The 20,046-nt window shown below is 40.0% G+C and overlaps 1 protein-coding gene across 17 annotated transcripts in view; it reads left to right on the forward strand.

Annotated features, from left to right (window-relative positions):
- The first annotated feature begins 3,645 nt into the window (after window positions 1-3,645).
- Window positions 3,646-20,046, forward strand: part of HP1BP3 (heterochromatin protein 1 binding protein 3) — a 34,093-nt gene continuing 17,692 nt past the window's right edge. Inside the window, exons 1-5 of one of the 17 annotated variants that reach the window (XM_016422068.2) lie at window positions 3,646-3,893; window positions 10,533-10,730; window positions 11,200-11,296; window positions 15,589-15,745; window positions 17,790-17,949. In XM_016422068.2, coding sequence (XP_016277554.1) covers window positions 10,635-10,730; window positions 11,200-11,296; window positions 15,589-15,745; window positions 17,790-17,949 — 510 coding nt within the window. In that variant the 5' untranslated portion in view covers window positions 3,646-3,893; window positions 10,533-10,634. Of the gene's footprint in view, window positions 4,239-4,403; window positions 4,538-4,894; window positions 5,830-10,532; window positions 10,731-11,199; window positions 11,297-15,588; window positions 15,746-17,789; window positions 17,950-20,046 lie in introns of those variants that run through there. The other 16 variants (XM_056795658.1, XM_056795657.1, XM_056795651.1 and 13 more) reach the window with 16 other exon arrangements.

Below are 20,046 nucleotides of genomic sequence, written 5' to 3' on the forward strand. Positions count from 1 at the left end.
TCGAAAAGTTAACAAGCCTAAGCCAAGACATAAAAAAGTTAATCCCTCTAAATAGAAAATTTAACCAATCTTCAGTGTTCAATTTAATTTCTATCCCAGGCACAGCAAGTGGTAGCCTCAGTATATGGCTTTAATGTTGAGAGGGGGTAAGGACATTGTTAGAAAAGTTTATTGAAATTTGGCACAACAGGAGAGGACTTCATTCAGATGAGCAGAACTTCATACATAGAATTAGGACTCACTGATAACAAAATGCAAGGTGACAGAGCTCAATGGGAAGCTGTATGAAAAAATGCAAAGGGTTTGATTGGCATAGGAGGAGGAAAAAAAGTTGTTGAGTATATCTCCAGGTATTTTGCTTTCATGAAAGCAGACCAAGAACACAAATCATCATGTGAAGTCACGGAGTCAATATGATTGGCCATCCCTGGTTTCACACATAGGAGCCCCCTCCCCTCTTCAGATTATTGTCCCACAGAATAGCAGCCAACTGTCACAGAGGGCCAAAGGAAGACCATTGTGGTGGAGGGCTTGTCAGGTGGTGGTTTTAAGGTACCTGCTAGAAAACCTGAATTCTTTTGTCACGGAAGACACTTGCACTTTGTGGGGAGAGAATAGGACATCATACTAAGGGTCTCTCCATAAGGTTGCATTTCACAATTTTGTTCAAGTTAGACTACAACCTAAGATGAGATACCATGAGTGTCCCCTGACTAAAGTCAAAGACTAAATAGAACAAGCAAGTTTAAATATGATTTATTGTAATACTCCTGTGACTGGTGCCCACTAGTGGGAAGTTAGCAGGACTAGTTGGCAACTGCAAAGGCAGGCCCCTTTCCTTAGGACTTTGATTGTCCCAATTAAGAATTTGGAGAGGAAGTTCTTTTCCACTTCCCCACTTTATAATTTTGCTTAAAGAGACCCTTAGGCTAGATAGTGGAAGGAGTTTTAAAGCCAAATCAATTTCCTCCTTTGATTCTTGAACTATCATATTTGGAAATTTTACTTTTTCAAGCATGAAAGGATGAGTGCAATTGAGACCACAAAGACTGCATATTTTCTGAGCATACTACACCTAACAATCTTGAACTGAAAGCAGGAGCTGAAAATTGATCTGTTAAAGATGACTCAAATTTCTCTTAGAATAACAAGGGAAAATTATAAAATTTTGCTAATAAATTATTTTCTCACTAGCTCACCTCTAGGGCACTAGTTTTAAAGCTAGAAAGGATTCTAGGAATAATCTAATCCAGGACTTTTGCCCCATTTCACAAATGAGGAAACAAATCAGCAGAAATTGGGACTTTACCCAAATCACACAGGTATCCAATATCAATAGTACTTCTTGAATTTATATCAAGTACTCTCTTTAAAAAACAAATAACAAAAAGCCTCTTAGAATCAGTTCCAAGAGGGAAAAGTGGTAAGGGATAGGCAACTGAGGTTAAGTGACTTGCCCAGGGTTGTGCAGCTAAAAAAGTATCAGAGGGTAAATTTGAACCTAGGTCCTCCCATTTCCAGGCCTGGTGTTATATCCACTGATGATCTAACTAGCTGGCCCCAGTACTTCCTTTCCACTGTTGCTAGAATATGCCTTCCCTTTTGTGCTCATCCCAGCTTTTTTCTGTTTGTCTTTCCTCCCTCTGGAAGATAGTTTAAGAAATGAATTCTTGTTCTTCATAAATGTTCAGATAGAGGGCAGCTGGGTAGCTCAGTGGATTGAGAACCAGGCCCAGAGATGGAAGGTTCAAATCTGGCCTCAGCCACTTCCTAGCTAGGTGACCCTGGGCAAGTCACTTGATCCCCATTGCCTAGCCCTTACCACTCTTCTGCCTTGGAGCCAATACACAGTATTGATTCCAAGATGGAAGGTAAGGGCTTTTAAAAAAATAATAAATAAATGTTCAGATAAATTAAAGATTTGAGATGCTAAAAAAATAGCAGAATTAAGCCTCCCCAACTTGTAAGAAGTAGGGCAGTTAGATATTACACAGAGTGCCGGCCTGGAATCAGGAAATTCATCTTCCCGAGTTGACATTTCTCAGCTGTGTGTCCCTGGGAAAGGCACTTGACCATGTTTGCCTCAAGATTTCTCATCTGTAAAATGACCCACTCGAGTATCAGTCAAGAAAACCCCAAATGGGGTCACCAAAAGTTGGACAAGCCTAAGAAACAAATTGAACAACAACAAAAACTTATAGGAAAGTCTCAAAGATAAAGTAGAACATTAAGGGCTCCTGGCAAGATCAACACTAGATAAATACTATTATCACAACATGAACGTGCCATGCCATCTCTCATTTAGTTTTAATATTTAACAAATGGTGAGTACAAGACACTATGCAAATGATGAGAACACAAATGACCCTGCTTAGTTGGAGTCTGGCCACATAGGACCTTCCATATTGCAAAATTAGACTTGGGGTGTCCTATTTAGGATGTCAATGAAGTTTTTTGGGCTTGTGTCCTCATCTGTAAAATGAAATTACCTTTAAGGTCACTGCAAGTTCTTAAACTGTTTTAAAACATGCTTAATGTTTAGTTAAAGGGCAAGAAAAAGATTTCTATATGCCACAAGGAGGTTGTTTTTGTGTTTAATGTAGCTGAGACTGGGTTCTATATAGGCTCTGCCATGATGACCTGTTTGACCTTGGAAAGACTCCTCTACCTTTCTGGGCCCTGATTTGCTCATCTGTTAAACAAGAGGGTTGGAAAAAATTCTCTCTGCGCTCCTTTACATCTCTCAATAAATACAATAAATTTGTTTCTAATTTTGGAGGATATATCTTTAGTGTTTCCTCCCAACCTCCCATTCATCATTTTATTCCCATATCAATTCCTCTCCTTCTACCCCAAAAAGAAAAAGGAGGAGGCAACTAAGTTACTAATGTATATAATGCTGGCCCGATTGAGTCAAGTGATCAATACTTTGCCATCCCTTTACCAAGATTATGTATATTTCTTGCAATATGGCCCTTGGCATGATATAACCAAAACACTGAAAATGGGCGGCTAAATAGCAAAGATAATTTATCCTTCCTGAATTCTCAACCATGGTGGAATTAAAATGGAGTTCCTTTTTGTTTAGGATTGTTTATAGGTCTTACAGTTTCTCCATGCGTAGACAGATGTTGGGGCCCAGGTTGTTTTGTGGACTAGAAAGTTCATTGACCAGGAAAGTAATTTTGTTCATGTCTTCCTCCGGACAAACGTTGAATTCCTGCTCAATACCATATAGGAAACTGATTACTCGGGCATGCAAAAAGATGAGAATCCTATTTAGTTGTGCGGTTAATATGAAATATTTTGGGGAGCCTCTAGAATGACCTCAGTAGCAAATGCTTGAGGTGTTAATAGCGAATAAGAGTAGGGCTAGGCTAAGGAGGGAGTCAGCATGGGCCCACAGCACTTAGCTGGGAGAGGGAGTGCCCAGTTTAACTATCCTTAAATAATTGCCCCCCTCCTGCAAATTTTCTCATCTCGGGTCCACATCTATGCGTTTTGTGATTAGTGAAAAGACATTTGCTATGCAAAATCAAGACTTTGAGATCATGCCTAGTCAGACTGAGGGGTGCTGGCTCCCTGGTAAGGAAGTAGCTAGGAGGGGGAGTCACAAAGCATCTTTGCTGTAACTGCCTTCGAATACTATTGTCTCTTGATGCCCGGGGCGGCTGTTGCTGCAGGAAGATGGGAAATAGAGGAACTGGCCCAACAGCCGCTTTAGTGCAGCAGAGGAGCACGGGGGGGAGGGGGAGAGAGTAGCCGGAGCGGGGGTACCGAACGCGCAACAGTCTGGGGAATCACAGGCGCTAGGGCCAGGCGGCGGGCCGTGTGAGGAGCCCGTTTACGGCTACACCCCTGGAGAGACAGACTGACCGGCCGTACGAGGAGAGGTAGAGCCCGGAGGCCGGGGCCGCCCCGTCGCAGCTCGAGCTACTGCCGTCACGGTCGTCCCCGAGCCGCCGTTTAGAGTCTGGCGCCAAGGCCGCGCGCCCTGGGGCAGTCAGTCAGCTTCGGACACCTGCGCCGGCCGAGAAGGCCCCCTCCGCCCGCTCCCGGTCCGCGTCCCGTCCCCACCCTGGGCCGGCCCCCAGGCGCCGGATACTTCGATCATGCCGAGGAAAGGCCCAAGCCGCGTTCTCTCCTAAGGGAAGGTCCGCAGCGGAAGGCCCACTGACGGGCGCTTTGGCCTGTGGGCTCGTCCATTCAGCCGCTGGAGAGAGCGCGCACTCCCTCGGGTCGGCCTCTCCGCACCCCCACGGCCGCGCCGGCAGGGGGCGGGCGTCCCCTTCGGGCATGGGGGAGTGCGCGGCGGGGCGGCGGCGGCGCGCGACCGTTGGCGGGCGTGAGGGGGGCAGGGGAAGCGGGCGCGCGCGCGGGGCCGCGGGCAGGGGGGCGGGGCTGCAGAGCGCAGCGGCGGGGCCAGGCGGACGGACGGACCCGCGGAAGGCAGCCAGCGGCGGCGAGCAGCGGGCGGGGAGCGAAGCCGACAGGCCTCAGGGGGACGTGGGCGCCTGGAAGGGGGGAGAGCGCAGAGGTAACGCAGGCCGCAGCCTTGGCGGGGCGGAAGGGGAGGCCGCGGTGGGATTCCGCGGGCCCCGGAACGCCTGGGGCCGAGGCCGCTACCGCCGCCCGTCCCTGAGGCGAAGCGAAGCGAGGGGGGCGGGGCCGGGCCGACGCGAGGGGGCCTAGGGGGCCACCCTCGGTAGGGGGAGGGGGATGCCAAGTGCCTTTTGTTTGCCGTCCCCCAAAGCACCCCCCCCTTCTTTTTTCCCACCAGCCCCTCGCGCCGGCGCATCCCCCTGGGCCCGCTAGCGCGCGCGCGTTCTCGCTTCTGTTTTGTTTGCAGTCGCGGGAGGGAGGGGTGAAGCGGGGAGGGGAGAGACGTTCCTCCTAGGTCCGGTCCCTCCGGGGCCGAGATGCGCCTGCGCAACCTCTTCCTGCCCGCCGCTGATTGGCTCACCGAATCCCAGTCGGCTGCGCATTCTCCGAATGCTGAGACTTGGGGTCCTGCCTTTCCCCCTTGCACACCCCGGGCCTTCTCCCCAACTTCTTCTTTTCACACTATCCCCCCCACCGGACCTCCCCACCCGCGAAGTTACAGTCCTATCTTTTGAACTCAAAAAGATACCGGAAACGGTGATTGGCTGCGGCGCGCGCAGTGAGCCCGACCCTCCCGCGCGGCCCCGCCCCCCGCCGCCATTACGGAGCCGCCTACGGTGGGGGCGAGGCCGAGGCCAAGGCGGTGGGCTCTCTTGGCTCGGTGAGTGTCTGCCGCCCGCTAGTCCGCTGCTGCCGACTGCCCTGCGGACCTTGGAGAGTGGAGCGGAGGCTCTCTCCGACCCTGATGGTCCCCCCTTAGCCGGCGTCCTCTCCAGACTGGGTCCTCTCTTTGGGCCTTCGCGGCCTGCAGCCCTAGGGCGCGCGGGCGGGGGGAAGGGGGTCCGGCGGCCCTGGAACTCTTGTTGTTGCCCCCTCCCCCCCGTGGTGTTCCTTGCCACGCGCGGCTCCTTCCACCCCACCCCCCAGGGTCTGAGCGATGTTTGATGCTCGTTTTGCGAAGGGTTTGGTGGAGGCCGCGTGGGCCTGCTCCGGAGTCTGGAAGACACGAGCCCGAGCGGATTCCTAGGGGCCCTGCCGAACCTGCTGGGCATTCGTAGAGGGACTTTGTGCTCTAGGGTTTCTCACCACTCCTAAAGCCCATCCCAATCCAAATCCCCGTCTCTTTTCACCCCAAATAAAGACGGAGCGGAACTTCAACTATATTCAGTCTTAATCTTAGGGGTTTTTTTTCCAATGGCCTGCCAGATCACCCACTGCTCCGGTTGGGTAAGGGTGTGTTAGAAGTGTTGTAGATAGACTTTTCTGGCCAGACCCATGACCAAACTGAGCTGGGAAGATATGATAATAACCGCCGATTGGTAGTCCGGAGAACCTAGGCCTTTTCAGTTTCCCAGGGTCTCAGTTTACTCTTTTCTGAAGGAGTGGGTTGAACTATATGGGCTCTTAACGAATTTACTAGCACTAGAATTGTATATTAACTTCAAAATTATCTGGGACTTTTAGAAATAAGTCTTGGAATTCATCTGGGTCTGTTATAACCATACGGACAGTAATATTTCAGTAGAAATATTGCATTTTTTAATACAGGTTTTATGGGATCCAAGAATTCAAAGACACTTTAGAAACTAGTTTCATTCAATTATACCCTTTTATGGTTATTGTGATTTTGTTTTTTTATGCCAAATGGCTCTAGCCAGCTGCTATCTTTAAAAAATACAGTGTAATTTTTAAAAGCACATCAAATAGGGTGGTGTTTTTTTTTTCCATTACTAAGCATATTGGGGAGAACATCAAATATTCTTGTATGAAAATCCTGACAAGCGTTCAAGCGACTTGATCATCCAACATTTTGTATCCCTATGTACTGCTGCCTTCCCTGACAGCAACACTAAGCAGATAATGAATATTTATTTCTTGGTTAAAATGTGAAAGTGAGAGATATCTGCTGAGTTCCTTGCCTTTAGTTAATAAAAAGTGTTTATGTGACAGGTTACTCATTAAGTTTGGGGAAGAATTAACTCTTTCGGAGGACTCTTTGAAAGATTTAGAGTTGGGAAAGTTTGTGGGTATGCTCCCCATAGTTTTGAACAGTGATACACAGCCTTTAGTATTATCTACCCTTTGTAAGGTATGTGGCCAAATACTGCATATTTTTTGGGCCAAATTAGAGTGTCATTGTTTTATATAAGTTTACATGCATATGATAATAGAAATGCCCTGAAGCAAAGATTGCTAGGCCCCTACTTATGTTTTTAGTATTCAGTTAAAAGGAACTGAATGGAGTATGTTATATAAGAATCCCCCCCCCCCCCCTCTTTAATATTTCTTTTACTAATGGTATTAAAATAATCTAAGCTTACCTAAGAAATCAAGTCCTTCAACAGGTAGTACTGATTTTCACTGGGGAGACTAGAAGACTGATGGTGATGGTGACTTCCATAAGTGTAGTAAACTACAAATCGTACCATAGTAGGTGTCATTGGAGAGGATTATGCTAAGGTGTATGTTGAGTGATTTTGCTTTGTAAATTGGAGAATTGTAAAAGAGGTTAATGTCTCCATTCTCTATCCCTTTTTCCTCTCCTTCCCACCCTGAGGTGCACTAACTAGCATAAAGTGAAGTTTGTTTCTTTTTGGATGTTTGAGATCAATTGTTCAGTCTTTTGGGTTGCTAATGTTTCCTTCTACAGTGTTTATCATTGGCTAGTTTGCTTTATAAAACTAATCAGTTCCCACTTAAGGATCCTCTAGGCTGCAATTTTAAATACCTTTACTTTCACTTAGGAAACATTTTTCCTGCTTTTACCCCCAAAAGTTTTGTTTATTTGCAGATTCTCTTTGGACATATGGAATACAATATAGAAAATTGCAGATTTACTTATAGCTTGCTATTTCTTAGAAACTTAGGTGACAAGAAAATGGCAGGACTGGGGGAGTACTTTATCATATCACAATTATCACCTTTCTACAGGTACTTTTTTTTGAATGGAGTAAAGAATATCTTTTTTTGAGTTCTCTGATCCTTAGAAGCAAAACCACTTTGTTGAACTATCTGAGCAATGACTTCATTTAGCATGAATATTTAGAGTTCCATGATACAAAAATGTTTGACAAATGTGTTTCCTTTCATGGGGCTGAGGGATTACTTCTAAAATCACTCTAGGGCAAAAATATTAAACTCACTGCAAGCTTCCATAAGCTCCCCAAAACTCCCCACTGAGACCAGTATCAGATTAAAATGTAATTGGGAAGTATATATATTTTTTTAAAAAAAGGAAACCCCAAATTAATGTTATCTATGTTGTATTTCTAAGTCTGTGAATTATCTGCAGGAATCCATTTCTATTTGATTTTGATACCACTCATTTAAAATATTCTATGTCTCACATCTAAAGTGATATATTTTCCTTTATCTAGAATCTAGTATTTGTAGTGGAATGAGTCCCTCACAATATGTCAGTCAATAAACCAAGATTTCACTGCTTATTAGGTGTCAGACACTTTAGAAGGCCCTGGGATACAAAAAAAAAAGGAAATGGAGTGATCAAAAACAATCTTTGACCTTAAAGAGTTTAGAAAGGAGGTGATATTTGTAATTCAGTGAAAAGGAAAATATCCCAGACACCAAGCATGGTGATATGCTAAAAAAAAAAAAAAACAGGTAGGCCAGTGTAACTGGTTTGTAGGACACATGAAGGAGAGCAAAATATAAGATTGGAATCATAATAGGGAGAATTTGGGTTGTGCAGGACTTTGGAGTTCTGTGGCTTAGTATATAGACCATGGAACCTGGATTAAGGAAGATCTGGGTTCAAATTCCACTTTAAACACTACCTGTTTGACTCCAGGCAAGTCATAAAATGAGGATAATAATAGCACCTACCTAACAAAGTTGTGAGGATCAAATAAAATAATATTTGTAAAGTGCTTTATTTAACACAGTGCCTGGGTCATAGTAAGTGATTAATAAATCAAGTTACCTCCCCACACCTTTTAGTGCCAAATATAAGACTTTATATTTTAATCCTAGAAATAACAGAGTACTCCTTGAATGGTTCTTTCAGCTATACTGCTTAGAAGCTGCTCATCTGTGAGCTCTTCCTATTTTTAAAATCCATTGAATTTAAGAATTGGTCATCACTCCAGGACTTGTTTAAGCACTAAAAAATAAGATAAAATAGTTTTAAGAATGCTTTGATGTTCTGTTAAAAATAATGCACCTTAAATGTAGCATTAAAAAGGGATTTAAATCTTGCATGCTTAACAATGTTTGGTTTTTTCTTTTCCTGGACACCTGAAATCAATATCAATGTTAGCAACTGTTATACATTTGTCAATACTTATCAAGGTTTTGTAACTTTTTGGAACATCTACATTTTCAAAATTTCAAAGCTCTTACTTTGCTTAGATTTTTTAAATGACAAAAAAGAATACAGAATGCAGACATTCATGCCTAGTGTCCACCTTCTATTAACATTTTCAGTTGCAAGCTTTTTGTGTTCTCTTAACACTTAATATTTTTATACCTCACATCTTTCCTTTTAATATTGTAGGAAGAGAAATAAGGCATTACCTGTGGTAATAGGGTCATGTGACCAAGGAACTCATCTGGAAAGAACTTTTTGAACTACTTCACAATCTAAAAAAATATGACCAAAGTTTGAGAATACATCATCTCTAAATTGTCATCTTCATATATGTAGTTTTTGACAATGCATTTATTGACCAAGCAGCTGGGTGATATAGTGGATAGATAGGGCCTTGGGCCTGGAGTCAAGAAAACCTTGGTTCAAATCCAGCCTTAATCACTTATTAGCAGTGAAATCCTGAGCAAGTCACTTCACCTCTCAGTGCCTAAGTTTCCTCATCTGTAAAATGGAAATAATAGCAACTACCTCCCTGAATTGATGAAGATAAAATAACATCTATAAAGCACTTTGCAGACTTTTAAAGTGTGAATATAAATGCTAACTGTTATTTGTCAGAAGCGTTTTGCTACCCAGTTTCCTCCTTTGGTATAAAACTACAAATGATTTCAAATTTTGATATTTTTTCTTGTTAATGATTGTTTTCTCTATGCCCCCAAGATTCTCCACAATTGTCATCTCTAGGAATCTAAAACTTGTATATTTTTAATTGGGCTGCAAGCCAAGGCATTTTGAAATAGCTGATTCTTTCATTTTGCTAATTTATGCTTTTTCCACAAGTGCGGAGCTATATAAATTAAGTTTATTTTTAAAAATTAAATTATAAATAGAATTTTCATTAAAAATATATTGTCCCAGCCACTAAACTTGTTGCAATTTTTAAAAAATCATTGAGTGAACGAACATATTCTGACTTAAAGTATTAAATTGTGCCTTTTCTCTAACATATCTTTTGATAATATTAAAAATATAAAAAGTAAGTCTTTGAAACTTAGTGTAGTGCTACTCTTTGAAAGCCTAGCTTTGCTTCTTAATTAAGTCTGTAGGATCTCCCTGTGATGCAATATTCTGCGCCACCACCATCCTCCTGAGTAGTGTGGATTTCCCTTTAAAGGAGAAGAAAATTGCTTCTCTAACTGTAAGACAGTAGTGCAGATAGTTTAAACTCTCCTTGATTGTTCCCTTTAGGCTAAAAACCTCTCCTTTCTTTAGAAAAGTACTCTTATAATCTTATGCTTTCCTCTTTAAATTCCTGAATAAGGGTAGATTTAAATTCTTTATGAACTTTTTCCTGGCCTTTTCTTTTCATATCGAAGGCTTAGCACTGAACAGGCTCCTGCTTTGGCTTCTGCATTTGTTTTAGTTGCTGCTTTAAGTAGTTTTATATTTTGTTAGCTATTTTATCATATTTTTGAAGATGACCCAAGTCATTTTCCATTTTTAAACATACAGCTATATTTCCTTTGGGTTTAAAATAAGTTTAGACTTTTTAGTTTAGTTTTGTTTTTGTTAACCTTCACACCAGGTCTTTTCTGTACTTTAGGTTGACTCCTCACTGCACTGTGAAACCATTAGGAAAAATCCTTGTGGTTAAAAGCTGAGGCTTCAGAGTGTAACCTGCACTTGGGCCTAGAAATTAATTTAAATGGCGACTGATACGTCTGAAGCTGAACTCGTCCATCCTAAGGCACTCCCACTCAGAGTAGGAGCTCAGCTGATCCACGCGGACAAGTTAGGTGAGGTAGGGGCTGGCCCGTTCTTGAAGCTCGCCCTTGGATCCATCCCTGACTTCCAGCCCTGCCAAGGGCTACGTGGTGGTGCATTCTCCCTCCCCTACTTTTAAGAGCCTGGGTTATGAGTCTGACAAAACCAAAGAGGTGTACAGGTATCCTTTTAATCTCCCATTCTTCTAAAAATTCCTGAAATCCTTTGACGTTTATTCCAAATAAAACAGTTAATTTTGGTTGCCACTTCAAATGTGAACTTAAAAAGCTTGAGATGTATTTCCTTTAAAAAAAAAAAAAGCTATTCACCTTCAGAGAAGTTACCCTGGAGTCAGCTTGAAGATTTCTCCAACATCTTCTAACAAACACCCAACTAGGTCCCCTTAAAAATGCCACACACACACACACCAAAAAAAAAAAAAGATTTAATTCGGCAACATTGTCATAATTATTTGATTTTTGCTATTTCTGAATTTCTCTTGGAAGGTTGAAGATAACACCATGCCAATTCGCCGAGCTGTGAATTCTACCCGGGAAACTCCTCCCAAAAGCAAACGAGCTGAAGGTGAGGAGGAGAAACCAGGTAAAGTGAAACAATAATGGAGATTGTTTTATTAAATAAAGTCTTGTTCTACTGTACTGTGAAATGTTGTAAATGTTTCAAAATTAAATCTTATGTGCCATTATTTTTTTAAAAGACTAAGAAACCAAAGATAACTCCTCTATAAAATAAGGAAGCTGAATTAGATGATTTTTTAATCCCTTTCCAACAGTAGATGCAGTCACAGGAATTCTATTCGCAGATTTCATGGGCAGTGTAAGTTTTTAAGTCTTGGCGGTATGAAAGAGTAAGATTTCCTTAACTGAATAACAAATGAAATCATTTGACAAGTAGAGCACTGGAGGAATTCTCAGCTTAAGATTTCTTTCAAATGTAAAATTTAAAAATTTCAGCCCAGTCTCTCCCTTTTAGGAATGAGATCTATGTATGAATTGTTTTACAACACTTCTTGAGATAGTTAAAGGAACACTGAATTTTCATAAAATAAGGATTAGATTTTGTCTAACTTAGACCAATTTTACAATTAGTTTGAATTTTCAGACTATATACCCTCTATTTAGGGAGAGAAACCCAAAATGCAAACCTGATGGCAAAGAATAATCAGTTTAGGTTTATAAAACTTAAGATAGTTATATTAAGGAAAAATAGTGTATTAATTTATGTGCTGATGTTCCCAATTGTTAGGGATTAATATCCTGACTAGTTCTTTCTCTTTTTTATTTTTTTAAACCCATACCCTCTATTTTAGAATTGATACTAGATATAGATTCCAAGGCAAAAGAGCAGTAAGGGCTAGGCAGGGGAGGTTAAATGCCTTGCCCAGGGTCACACAGCTAAGAAGTGTCTGAGACCAAATTTGAACCCAGGACCTTCCATCTCCAGGTCTGGCTCTCTATCCTCTGATTTACCTAGCTGCCCCATAGTCCTTTCTAAGTAAAATTATTTTGGGGATCACCACCAGGCCAATGGATTCATTATATGTTTTTTTTTTCTTCTGCTAGGTTTATTCAAATAAGCCAGAGTTAAATTTAACAGATATTGTTGGGTACTTTATAGAATATAAAAACAAAACCATTCCTATCTTTAATAGACTTTTTACACAGAGAAGTAAATGTATAACATATATACAAATTAATACATAAGCCCATATTTTAACAATTAGATCTGGAAGGAAATTTAAAAGCAGCAATATTTGAGTATACTTGTTCTGCGGAATTATAATATATGGTTTCATGAATAAAAAACATAGAAAGACAGAGGGAAAGATGTGTTATTTAAGTGTAAAGTAAAATCACAGTACAACACTTCCTACCACAGATAACCTTTAGACTACAGGTCAACTTATGTCCCCTCAAATAAAAAGTCTAATGTATAATGTATCACAATACAGCTCTTAGCATAACAGGAAGTGCCTTTCACAACCCCCTTATCAACCACAACCCCCTTACCATTGTTATATTGTATTACTGAGATTTTGGAATTGAAAATATGTGGGAGAGTCAGGTCAGTGGACCCTGTGGATAAAGAGCAAGACCTAGAGATGGGAGGTCCTGGGTTCAGATTTGGCCTCAGAAACTTTCTAGCTGTTTTTAAAAAAAGAAAGAAAGGAAGGGGAAATTAATTTGGGGGCCATTGAGGAACTTAGGTGGAAATATGCTTTAGTCTGGGAAAAATCAAATGATGAGTATTTTGGGGTAGATTGGAAGATCAAAGTGACATATAAAGAAAAATAATAATACGATCAACTATCCAAATAGAGAAAAGGAATGGATAGGCAGACCAGTGTAAAACAAAAGAAGCAATTATTTGAGAGTAGAATGAGTTCAATTTTAGTTTAAATAAAGGTGTCCCAAAAGTCTTAGTGCTGTATAAAGTTTTATTATCTTAAATCCTCAGTGAGACTTTTTATGACAACCTATATCAAGAAAAGTTTCAACAGATCTACATGAACTAATACATAAAGAAGAAACTAGTCACAAAAACAGTTCACACAATGACTACACAATGCAAATGGAAAGACTGCCAAAAGGAAAAAAAAAATCAAAAGTGAACATTGTAGAACATTCCTACTCCACCTTGTAGATGTGTGAACTCCATAAGCTGCATTTGGCAGCTTTTCTTTCCAGTAAATGAACCAGAAATTAAATTTGGCTTTACCTGCCCTGACTTTCTCCCCGCCACCCCTACCCCTCCACTTTTTAAGAAAAGTGTAATAAAGTTGATTAGTTCTTGGTTCCCAGGATAACTAGTTCAAAGAACAGTTAACTCCTACCTGCTTGGTCTTTAGTTTTGCAGCACTTTTCTCCCTTCTTCAAGGCTCATAACATATGTAAATAGAGTGGTACTGTGATATTCTTTAGTTTCTGAGTCTGAGAAACATACTTAGCCCAAAAGATCCTTAAACTAGGTTAACAACCCAATTTTCGCAAGTGAAATTCATTTCAGGATAATTTTCAACCACAAGAAGGCTTATTAATTTTTTTCAGATAAGTTTTTATTGATGTCCTGAGTTTTTTTAAATATCACCTTTGTTTTCCTCCAATACTTCTTTCAGAAACCTATCTCATATAATAGTATATTTCTAAGACAAAAAAAGAAGAAATAATCAGCTTAACTGGTCATTGATAAAGTCTAAAAATATTGTGCAATTTGCTATACTTCAGGGCTTCCCACTTCTGCCAAGAGTTAGAGTAAGAGAGACTTCATACCTCATTTGAGCCATACTTATTCTTTATTACTTTGCAACACTCACTTTCAGGGGTTTTTTTGTAGGGGTTTTCCCTACAAAATGTATTGTATTATTGAAGTCTGTATATTCTTGATTCATTTCTTCACTCTTCAGTTCATGTAGATCTGTCCATACTTCCCTGTATTTATCATATTAATTTCTTATAGCACAGTAATATTCCATTATAATTCATGTAAAACTTATTTAGTCTTTCCCAAATCTACAGGCATCTACTTCATTTTCAATTCTTTGTTCTCACAAAAAGTGCTGCTATAAACTACTATAAATACTCTGTTGTATGTGGATATTCTTATCAATTCCCTCCTTGTGGTATAAGCCTATGCAAACTATTCACAAACTAACAACTACATGAAAGAATGATTCAGTACACTAATAATACATATCAAAACAACCCTGCAAGTTGGCAAAGATAACCAAAAAATGGGAACAGTTAATGTTGATCTGTAAAATCATTTTGGAAGAAGCCATCTATTCAAACTTTTAATATGATTCAGTATTCTGGAAAGGCTATGTAGCAGGTGCCCAGACACAGCCTGAGAAAAAATGCAGATATTCTTTCTCTAAGTTTTCAGCTTGTGCTTTATGCAATGATTTTTCAAATATTAGCCTTGTGTCTTTTCTTCCTTTTCATACTAAACTTCTACTTGGAGAATATTTGATTGTTACCTATTATTTATACGCCTCTTTCTCATTATATTTTACTTCATTGTCAAATTCACTGCTATTTCCACATACCATTTGAGAGATACAGAAGAGATAGCAAAAATACACAAAAGTCCCCCTATCCTGGGGCAGCTAGGTGGCTCAGGCAATAGAGCCAGTCTTGGAATGGGGAGGATTTGGGTTCAAATCTGGCTTCAGACACTAGCTATGTGATGCTGGGCAAGTCACTTAACCCCAATTGCCTAGCCTTTGCCACTCTTCAGCCTTGAAACCAATACTTAGTACTGATTTCTAAGACAGGAGGTTAGGATGTTTTAAAATAATAATAATAATAAAGTTCTTTCCTAATAATTCATTATGGCAAGTAAGTGGCTCAGGGTTCTCAAAACCTATGCCAATAGAGGAAAAGCTCTGATAAGTACTGCCAGGCTAAAGATGACAAGTTTGTCCCCCTTATGGACTATGTCTAATCTGAGGATCAGCCTACCTGAATGTGGGAATGGCTCATCACAAAAACAATGACCAGATTTTTTTTTCAGACACGTCAATTCATGAAGTCTGGATGAATTGTAATTTTCAATGGTAAAGGAAATACACAAACAATGAAATCACAGATTTTGAAATATATACTACATTTGCTTCCCTTTCTATGGCACTGGACCACTACCTGTTTTGCTATCTCAATATAGATTCTTGCCCTATAGAGGTAGCTTTGGTGCTCTACAGAGGAAGCAATGGCCTCACTAAGGATTCATAATGGCCATTGGAGACTGTGATTTTAGTATTCATGGGTTTACTAGAATATTTGGTAAAGGTGATAGGTGTTTTTATCAGAAGTGCCTTTTTTTCTTGTTTAGTGAGGTTTTAAAATACTCATGCAATTGTACTAATATAATTTTAGAACCAGACGTAAGTTCAGAGGAGTCTGCTTCTACTGGAGAAGAGCAAGAAAATGAAACTCCACCTGCTACATCAAGTGAAACAGAACAGCCAAAGGAACCAGAGAAAGAGGAGAAGGGAGAAAACAAGCCTTCTGAAGAAACCAAAAAGGAGAAAGAGTAAGTAGTTATGTCCTCTGAATCATAATTTTTGATGAACCAAATTCCTTGTAAAAAGAATAGAAGTTAAATTATTCTGTTGCAGATTTGGAGATAAGAATACATGCTTTTTGTAAGGGCCAGAATGTAAGGGGTTGGACTTAAGAGTACGGTCGAATTTAATCAATTCCAAATGATTTTTTAGAAATTTATTTATAAAATTTAGAAAGAATGAAAGTAAAAAAATCAGAGAGAGGATGGGGTAAGATATCTAACCTAAACACACTGAGTATTTTGCTCCGGCCCCTGGCTCAACTCAGGCAGGGCTAATTAGTCCTCAGCCTCAGCTTTGAGCCTAGGACCCGGGGATGAATAAAGCAAGAGCTTCAGTCATGAAGCCTCTCTCAAGAGGGAAGGTCTCTCCTGAGGCTAGTCCCTTCAGAAAATCCAGGAAAAGAGTCGGCCTTTTTCATTCACCCATGTGGTAGTTCAAAGGGAGAAATTTAAGAATAGTCTCACCAAGTCTGAGGTCTCAGGTCCAGTAAGTAGATTCTTCACCAGCCTCCAACTCAAACTCAGAACTCCAAAGAACAAAGAACTCAGACTCCTTCACAGGAAGTTGTAACTCCTTTTAAAGACGCTTCTTTGCATCACTTCTTGTGCCTTCCTCTAGTTTTTATGTGGACAAATTATAGTTTATAGTTTTGCTTAGGACTACCCAGGGAGCAGTCAGTGGTTTCTAACTCATCACCCACTTTCACACACGTGGGTCACAGACCTCCCCCATTCAAGTGTAAGTGGGGTGTATATGCTTCTGGTGATTAAATCTAAAAATGGGCAGGGGGGAGTTAATTCCATCTTCACATTTCTAAACATAAGTTTCAAAATTAGGTTATGTGGGGGCAGCTAGGAGGCTCAATGTAATGAAAGCCAAGCCTGGAGATGGGAGGTCCTGGGATCAAATTTGGCTTCAGATACTTCCTAGCTGTATGACCCTGGGCAAGTCACTTAATCCCCATTGCCTTCCCCTTACCACTCTTCTGCCTTAGAAGCAGTACACAATATTGATTCAAAGACAGAAGGCAAGGGTTTAAAAAAAAAAATAGGTACATGTTATACTTAGAACTGATGAAGCTAGTTCAAAAAAATGTTTTAATCATATTTGGCTTTAGAAAGTATGTAGATTTTTTTGAATATGAGAATGTCTGATTTTACCATTCATAGAAACACTTTAGACAAAATAATTACTGTGAAGATTTAATTTGGATCTAACTCCATGTGAAGAACATGTTGTCTCTTTCTAACTTAAAGTAGAATTTGCTGTTCTCTACCCAGCTCTCCCAAATTGCCAGTTTACCCTTTCCCAAAGAGGGTCCTTTCAAATAAATCTGAAGTATATAAATGACTTGCAGATTTTTGAAAGAGAGGTTTGCCATGGTTAATCTGCAAATGATAGAATTTGGATGATAGAGTTGATTACCTATTTTTCACTAAAGAGTGGGTATCAGTAAGAAGGACTTAAAATTCATTCTGTCCTTTCCATTCTTGACCTGAGCAATGTTAATAATCCCTTTATTTAATAGTTTTTAAAAGAGAAAGAAAAAACCCCAGGAATTACAAATTCCCGGTTTAACTCTTTGGGAAATCCTTTACCCTTCCCCAAGTCTTTCAGATAGGTACCAGAAATTATAACCAGCCTGTGTAATTATCAGACATCTTACTCTATGCTTAATACTATACTTGCAATAATCAAAATGAATGTTAATAGGGCTATGGAGTGAATTTCAGTTTTTATTAAAGTTGCTCTTAGACCAGTAGTTTATGTCCTGGATATCCAGGAGAGTGATCTGAATGACTCCCATTCCCTGAAACAAAAACAAACATATTCAGGTTCATTTATAGAACTTGATATGTTAAAAAATTATTCCTCATATAAATTTTTAAGATATAAATAAAATTAGTTTTAAAATACAAAATTATCCTAATTTGCCTCTGCTTTCAGAGATGACCCTCCATGCTTGAAAGTTTGTGTTGTTTAATTGTGCTTTTTATTATTATTTTAAAGTGAGAAAGACCAGACTAAAGAAAAGGAGAAGAAAGTGAAAAAAACAATCCCTTCCTGGGCTACTCTTTCTGCCAGCCAACTTGCTAGGGCACAGAAACAAACTCACATGGCTGCTTCCTCACGCCCCAAAATGGATGCAATCCTAACAGAGGCCATTAAGGCAAGTGAAAATTCATCTTAAATGTATATTCCTAATAGTCCATTTTGATACGTTTTGTTCATTATTTGCTTACTTTTTTTTTTAAGACTTTTTTTTAGAAAGTCTAAGTCTTCGGTTTTGCTTCTTAACAAAAAGATAGTCACACTTGGATTTGCTGAGCATTGTTAATTAGAATTAAGCTGTTATCAGAAAGATGTTACAACATATACTTTTAGTTAACCTGTAGAATTTCTAATTTTTGGTAATAATAAATGACTTAGAAGCTCTAATATTTATAAACTATCCTCACTACATACAGGTAGGTATTAAGATTAGTAAGTATTGTCTTTTTAAGCATATTCTTAAGTTAGCACCATTTTATGCATTGTAAAGAGTTCTGTGAACTGAAAATGACTCAAGGTAATTTGAAGCTATTTATTCCTCAGCAAATCATTTTTGTTTTTTAAGAAAACTTTGTCTTATTCATTTCTGTTTTTATAACTAAGTGAAATAAAAGCACTAATGAACTCACTTCATTTTATTCACAGTATACCCTATGGCAGCAACAAACAAAAAAAGAACTAAAGCAATCTTGGGCTGAGTTGAGAGAGGCACAACCTCCAGGAACAAGGATGATGCTTCCTCTGTACTATGCCCTGGATCAGAGATTATCTGGAATGTTTTGTTCTGTTTTAGCCCCTATAGTTAAGAAAAATATGGATATGCTGGAAAAGGTCTAGAATAGGGCTATCTAAGGATACTGAAAGGCCTTGAGTCCTTGTCATATAAAGATAAGTTGAAGTAACCAGGGATGTTTAGCCTGGAGAAGAGAAGACCCAGGGGATACCAAGAGTTGTCTTCAACCATCAATTTAACTAGTTTAACTCTACAGTATCTTCTACTCTTAAATTCCTTGTCTCCTGATCTGATCATCAACACATTACTACCACCATCTGCCTCTTTTATACTGAATATACTGCTTCCTCTATACTTGCTATACCAAACTGGAGGAATTAAAGCTGACTTGGTTCACTGTACATTTGAATCATTTCATCTGGGTCCTCACTGAAGCAAGACCTAATCCTTATTCCTATTTCCTCCCTCATTGATTCTTTATTCCTCTTCCCACAGAAACACATAAAATTTCCCCAATCTATCTCTTCCCTTTCTCTCAGCTAAGGATCACTGCTTTCATACTTTACCAAGAAAGGCCAGCCATTACACATGATCTCCCTCTTACGAACTTTGACATATCCCATTCTGTCCTCCTTTACTCCAGTTTCTAATAAAGAGACTTCACCAAGACCAGCTCAGTGATCCTTACAAGCTAACTTACTGTTTCTCTCCCTTTCACAGCCAAACTCTTAGAAAAAGCAATCTGCATTCATTTTCTCAACATCTTATCCTATCACATCTCAGCTTTTTCATTCTGGCTTCTGACCTCATCATTCAACTGAAACTTCCTCTCTCCAAAGTTACTGATGATCTCTTTAATTGCCAAATCTGATGGCTTCTTACCAATCATCTTTTATTTATTTATTTTTTAACCCTTACCTTCCTCCCATCTGGGTATTGATACTGCGTTTTGGTTTTAAGGCAGAAGAGCAATAATGGCTAGGCAATTGGGGTTAAGTGATTTGCCCAGAGTCACACAGCTAGGAAGTATCTTGATCAAATTTGAACCCAAGGCCTCCCATCTCTAGGCCTGGCTCTCTATCTACTGACACCTAAGTTGCCCCCTCCAATGTTTGATTTTTTTTTTTTAAACCCTTACCTTCCATCTTGGAGTCAATACTGTGTATTGGCTCCAAGACAGAAGAGTGGTACGGGCTAGGCAATGGGGGTCAAGTGACTTGCCCAGGGTCACACAGCAATGTTTGATTTTTAAAGCCCTTTGCAACTTGAACCCAGTTGAGGCCTTAATAAATATTCCACTTGGCACAGTCTAGGCGCTCACCTGGCCTTCTCTTGATTCTTCACAAATAACACTCCATCTCAAATTCTCTAGCCTTGGTACTGGTCCCCACCCTCCGGCCTGGAATCCTCTCCTTCCTCATCTCTACCTCAGAGAATACCTCACTTCAAGACACAGCGCAGGCACATCTTTCCTGAATCTCC

This window comes from Monodelphis domestica, chromosome 4, assembly GCF_027887165.1.
Source record: "Monodelphis domestica isolate mMonDom1 chromosome 4, mMonDom1.pri, whole genome shotgun sequence".
Classification (NCBI taxonomy): Eukaryota; Metazoa; Chordata; class Mammalia; order Didelphimorphia; family Didelphidae; genus Monodelphis; species Monodelphis domestica.